Raw genomic sequence first — 6,510 nt, 5'->3', positions numbered from 1 at the left:
ATTTTGTGACTAGTTAAGTTATTAATTCTGATTCTATCTATGATTATATACAAATTAAATAAAATGTTATACTGGGTTAGCAACTTTATTTGACTATTGATAATAGCCTATTGGTGGTTAAATATACTTTTTTTTAAAGTGGCAAAATGTAAATAAATACACATAATTTTTGATTTCTACTTCGATATTCTAATATATAAAGTCAAATTCCATAATAATTTTAATCTTCAGGCTCGGGTGGGGCTGGAACAAAATATTGGCGCTCAGGCTTGGGTCGGGCTCGAACAGCGAAATTTTTTAAAGTCTAGCTCGGGTCGGTTTCAGACCGCAAAATGTTACTTTGCAGGGCTCTTGATATAACCATATCAATAAAGAAATTAAACTAATTTTCATTTGGGATAGAACTAAATTGTTATTAATTCATTTTTTCTCCAGATTATTTAACTTCATTACTATTTAATGGGGATAAAAGTGTATTTTGCATTTTGTCAGTGTTCCGTTTCGGTTTTAAATAAGTTTCGGAATGTTCAATAATCTTTATTAAATTGAATTATTATATTAAATGTTCTAATTTTACTGCTCCTGACCATTTTTTTAAGATTATCAATATATAATTAAAAACTATAAAATCATATTCTAGGAAAAAATATTATATTTTAAAATATATGTTTAAACCAAACAACTTAGTAATGCAGTAAGACAATCTTATTATATAGACTGCGGAAAAACATTGTAAGCCAACCCTACAACAAGTCTACCAGTTATTTTATAAAGGCAGGAATTCTCTCCATCTTAGAACTAATATGTTTCTATAAGCTTTTTAAAGGCCAGATAATATAAACCTAACTCTTGTCAATAGTCTCCTATAGCCGATGACTTCACCTTCATCAAATTCTCGGCCAAGTTCAATAATTAGCACTTGGATTTGGTCGATGGAGAAAAACATAAAAAACAAATATTCTGACCTGAATGATATCATTTTATAATAATAATAATAACAATAAAATATAATCTACTCTAATGCCCACTGCGAAATATTTATTTTCAAGCAAACTTATATTTTTTGCGTATTCAGATGAACGGAATGCAATTGTTTTTATAGTTATTCGTAATTATCTTTCTTTTTAGTCGTTTTTTTAGAAATTATTTTCTTATAGTCACTATTTAAATAGATTATCGATGTTTTTTAATATTTCATTTTCAAATATACGTTTATCCAGTCTTTAAGTAGGTGTTGAAATTTCTGAAGGTTGCGAGACTGCAGTACAGCTAATCAGAATACATTCATTTAGAAATTTTGATATATCAGGACAATATTATATTTTTATTTATATAAAATCTGGATAATAAATATACAATAAGCAAATTCTTTTACAAAAAAAACAAATTAAATGCGATTGATTATATTAATTTTTTACCGGATATATATATATAGTTGGCAGTATTGTTGATAATTGCATAGTTTAAACAGCCTTTTGGCAAACTTGACATCTTCCTACTTTAGATCGTAAATTTCCAGATTTTAATGTTTGCGCTATTGGCTTTGCAAATTGTTGAGAATCTTCAATAGTAGTTAACCAAAAACTAAATTTATTGGCAAAATAATGGCATGTCCCTCTTGCCCCATTACATTCTATGAAGGGAGTTGTTCTAAAATCTTCTAAACAACTGCCAGGGCTTGATAAAGTTTGACCACCTCCTTCTCCACCAGCAGCCGTATGCTTAAAAATATTGTAAAAAATTAAACAAAGTAAAGCAATTTACCATTGTAAAGCTATAACCAATCCATAATCCAGTCCAGCCGGTAGGGCACTCCGGTATATTAAGTGATTGACTATGAACAGCTAAAATATTTGAGGGCGATTCACATACAGCGCATTTACTAACATGAGGCTTTATTTGAGTGTCTCCTACTGGCATCATTGGAATAGGGGCTGATGTAGAGAGCCAATATGATTTATCGTTTCTAGTTGCATAATCGCATATATTATTTGTACCGCAAAATAAAAATGGCATAGTATTAAAATGTCGTACACATGAGCCAGCTGAACCTAAAAAAATAATAAATGTTAAAATTTTTCATATTTAAAATGTAACCTAAATCTTGATTATGAGCCTTTTCGTTTCCCTCAAAATATAATAGACTGTAGCCATCCCATAATTTATTTTGACCAGGTGGGCATTGAGGTGTCTCTGGAGTTTGACTATGGCGCGCATATAAGAAACCAACAGGGGGAATCATACCAGGAGAGCCAGATATACCATTTATCCCTGGATAACCTGGAGGGCCTGCAAATAATAAGCAATTGAGATCTTTCAAATTAAATAAATTAAATATTTACCAGCAGATCCTTCTAATCCAGGTGGACCTGGTCTCCCAGGATTACCTCTCTCACCACCTAAGCCTGAAGGTCCGGGTATTCCGTCTATGCCTGGCAAACCTATTTCACCTTTGAATCCTAGTCGTTTTTATTTTTTATTATTAAATAATCCGTTATATATATATATTTTACTTATTCTGATTATATTTGAATAAAAGTGACCTAAACAATATGATATCTTATGATCTGCCATTTTAAAAAAGGTTGAAATAGTTATATTTATAAAATAAATATATATAGTAGAGCCCTGCATCGATAGTCTGATTAGACATGGATGGGACAGGACGGTTCTTTTTTCAGACAACCCTAACCTAAATTATTCGATATTTTTTTTAAAATGACTTTTTATATTTTATTATGATATATTTTACAGCTTAAATTTTTCAATTCATGGAAAAATAAATTTAATTTAGTAAGATTAAGAATTACAATATTTTAAATTTAAAAAAACTGAATGGTGTTAAGTAATCAAAATACATTTGTCAGAATCAAAATAAGTTTTGAATATTAAATAATTAAAATTTAGATGTAGGTTTTTAAAAATTAATTAGTCTGAAATTTATTTTTAATTAAATTTTAAGACCAAATTTAGAGGCTAAGCCACTTTAAAAAGAATTAAATTATACCTCGATCTGATGCAAAGCTCGTGTAGTATATTTATAAATAATTAAATCAAGCAACCAATAAAAGTAATGTATTTCTGTTTTACTCAGGGTTGGCTAGTCTCAATTAACCTGTCAAATATGGTCAAATGACTAAAAGTTCATTTGACGACAGGTCAAATATATCAAATACTCTTGTAGTGCTGGAAAATAATGTCGATGGAAGTAAAGCGCTTAATTAACGGCTTTATTTTTGAGAGAAAGGAAATGTCATTCGTTACTTGTTTCAAAAAGTAATGACTAGAACGTTTCTTTTTTTTAATAAAGGCAACATATTTTCTTAAAAGTAAAAAATATTTTTTTTATTTCATTAATAATAGCTTTTAAACTAAAAAAAACTAAATGGTGCTAAGTAAAAATAATAAAACCAAAATAAGTTTTGAATATTTAAATAATAAAAATTTAGTTTTAGGGTTGTTAATTTTAGGATAAATAAATTTCGAGGCTGAGCCACTTTAAAAAAAATTCATACCAGATCCCTGGTGTGATATATTTATATTTAATTAAATCGAGCAATTAAAGTAATGTATTTCTGTTTTATAGTCAAATACGGTAAAATAAAATATATAAAATACTTATAAAAGTTATTTTTGTAGTGCTATAAAATAACATGAAAGTAACGCGCTTTATTGACGAAGTTATTTTTGAGGGAAAGGAACTCCATTCGTTATTTGCTTTAAAAGTTAACGAATAGCACGTTTCTTTTTTTGTGAGTAATGGAAAGCAAAATATTTAAATATTTTTTTTTATTATATATATTTTTCAAAAAAATGAATTAGCCAAAGAGGGTTAGAAAGTCTCTTAACGTTGAAGACTATAGAAGAGATAAAAGGCATAAATATTTCATCCATAAGTCATGGGCAGTTTCAAATAGACTATTCTACCACAATCTTACTTATAACTCCTCGCATTGAAGATGAGAAGAGAGGAAGGTAGACAAAGAAAATTTGATTACTCTTGAAGCGGAATATAGAATATGGAAATTGTGATATGTTATCAAGACTACCATTAGCCGTTAAACAAATAAGTGAATGAACCTACCAGACATCAAAAATATGGTATATGATCGGTATATGATCAATTAAAAGTTATATCAAATATATAAGTTTAATAAGAAACCGCAAGTGATCCAATCTTGTCAAGAGTAGCCAGATATGTAACAATGTAGAAAATCGACGAAAATATACAAAAGTTTTATTTAAAAAAAGATGCTTTAAATTTTTTATCTTCATCATTAATTATATTTACATTATGGATTACTTGTTCTAAAATATTCGGTTAATTTAAATTATCTCTACCAAATATTTTCGCCACAATAAAAAAAATTAAATTCATATCTTTAATTTTCAAAATTATTTTTCCTAATACAATAATATATTATTTGTATATGATTTTAAAATAATATTTGTTTCAAAGTTTTCTTATTTAGTAATGATACACCGTATCTACCAAAATAATAGGCAAATTATAACATAAAATTTTCAAAGGAAAATTATTTATTTGTTTTCTTCTTCCTTTCCCATATTCACTCTTTTTTTAAATTCCGATGATTTTTTATACCACATCTGTAACAAGTTAAAATTTTCAAACTACATGGAGGCTTCATATTAACTTTGCTATAACCTTCACACCTACGTCCTTTTTAAATTTCCCCATTCGATTACTGATTAGTTTGCTTGATAATATATCTTTAACTAATCAATTATTTCGGTATATTTTAATTGTCCATTTAGGATAGCAAAATTGTAGATTATGATATACATCAGTACCCATCATAATCAAAAAAGTTAATCGTTTTACTTATTCATCTATAGGTATTCAGTGTCCATTATAGTGATCTTTGCAATATATTTAAATTTAATATACATAAATTATTTAAGCCGAGTTTTCAATCAGATCAACTAGATCTTCATTTTTATTTTATTTTTGTTGTTGAATTATTATTTAATCAATCAAGGGTATGTTAATGTATATTATCTATTATTATAGTTTATTTTATAAAGAATATATATCAATGGCAATTATTTCTTCAGATAAAGATGATTTAATTCTGCCCTGGCTCCAGTCTGTATATATAAATAAAGAATAAGGGCACAGCCTAGATTGTGCCCTAATTCAAATATTTTAATCTTAATATCTAGCAGCTCAAATCTAAAAAGAGATATAAAGCTAAAAATATAAATTCAGACTAAATTCTGATAAAAATAAAAAAATTAAGATAATCTAGTAAGATTTTTTGAAACATTCTTTATATTTATGATAAACCCCCAATTAAGATTTTTATTTATTAAATATAATACAACTCGCCTAGCCTATGCGAAAGTTGAACGTGTGCTTAGTACAGAGAAAGCTGTGTTGTACTAAGCGCTCTTGTTTATCTGATAAAATTTTGATAATCATTTGTTAAAAATAGAAAAAAAATTATTATAAAAAGATCTTATCTTATAACATATTATGAAAATTTATATATAATATTAAGTTTTTTTAAAATAATTAGTTACTTTTTTTGAGGAGTTTTTAAGACTCTGGTAATAAAAAAGCTCTAACATATATCAGTAAATTATTCAATATCTTGTTCACTAGAAGAAGAAAATGAAACACATGCTTCAAATAAGTAAAGAATCTTAATAGGTAGTATCTATAAATTCAGATGTCAGCATCAATCTGGTTAAGAGATTTTCCCCACCTTGCCTTTTAAGGGAAGTGAATGTTGTATTAACCGGGCTCAAGTTCACCTTATACTACTCCAAAAAGAAATTAGTGAGGCAAATTTAAGCAAAGAACCTAAATCGATATAAAACTTTGACTATGAGAAAATTAGTTATAACTTACGATTAATTAAAAATATAAAATAATAATTATAATTTAATTAAAATCCGGAAAAAGACTATGGGGTATGACGATGTCACAGTCTAAATGAAGGTCTAATTCATTACAAAGTTCTTCGTTTGGAAAGGAGCAAACCAAGGTTGAAGCTAGGGATCCTCGAGCCATTCATAACCTAAATTATTGTTAGATTGCTGAGACGAAGAATCACTACTTTGATTTAATGAGGAGTTAATACTAGGTAGAACAAGGAAAGACCCTTTAAAAAACGTTTGAGTAAAGAAATTCAACGAAATGCTGGATTAAGGGTAAGTCCTAGTATTGTCATTCATTAATGACATATATTTTATATATTTACTATTATATTAGGGAGACATGGTTTTAATTGTATATATAGTCAATGAATACAGCGATTAATTCAATTATTAACCGTTCTCTTACGAGGTCCACCAAATACCAAACATACTGGAGCCTGCTAATTTATTATCAGATAATGGCCTAAGATCAGATAGTTTAACTTCTATACATTGAGTTTTTAGGTAAATCCTCAATTTGGGTCTTTACATGAGTCTCTTCATTTCCAAAAAATGTAAATTCTAATCCAGTTGATATAACCGAGAAAAAAAATTACATATTCGAAA

General features: G+C 27.6%; 1 protein-coding gene across 1 annotated transcript in view; it reads right to left on the bottom strand.

Moving 5' to 3' along the window:
- Positions 1-1,383: 1,383 nt before the first annotated feature.
- LOC135929995 (collagen alpha-2(IV) chain-like) overlaps positions 1,384-6,510 on the bottom strand; it is a 56,790-nt gene continuing 51,663 nt past the window's right edge. Inside the window, exons 33-36 of the mRNA XM_065466752.1 lie at positions 2,343-2,459; positions 2,098-2,289; positions 1,765-2,051; positions 1,384-1,721 (exon numbers count right to left, since the gene is read on the bottom strand). Coding sequence (XP_065322824.1) covers positions 1,464-1,721; positions 1,765-2,051; positions 2,098-2,289; positions 2,343-2,459 — 854 coding nt within the window. The 3' untranslated portion in view covers positions 1,384-1,463. The remainder of the gene's footprint in view (positions 1,722-1,764; positions 2,052-2,097; positions 2,290-2,342; positions 2,460-6,510) is intronic.

This window comes from Gordionus sp. m RMFG-2023, chromosome 5 (genome assembly GCF_954871325.1).
Source record: "Gordionus sp. m RMFG-2023 chromosome 5, tfGorSpeb1-WG-v2, whole genome shotgun sequence".
Classification (NCBI taxonomy): Eukaryota; Metazoa; Nematomorpha; class Gordioida; order Chordodea; family Parachordodidae; genus Gordionus; species Gordionus sp. m RMFG-2023.
This window is presented reverse-complemented; position numbering and strand designations above follow the sequence as displayed.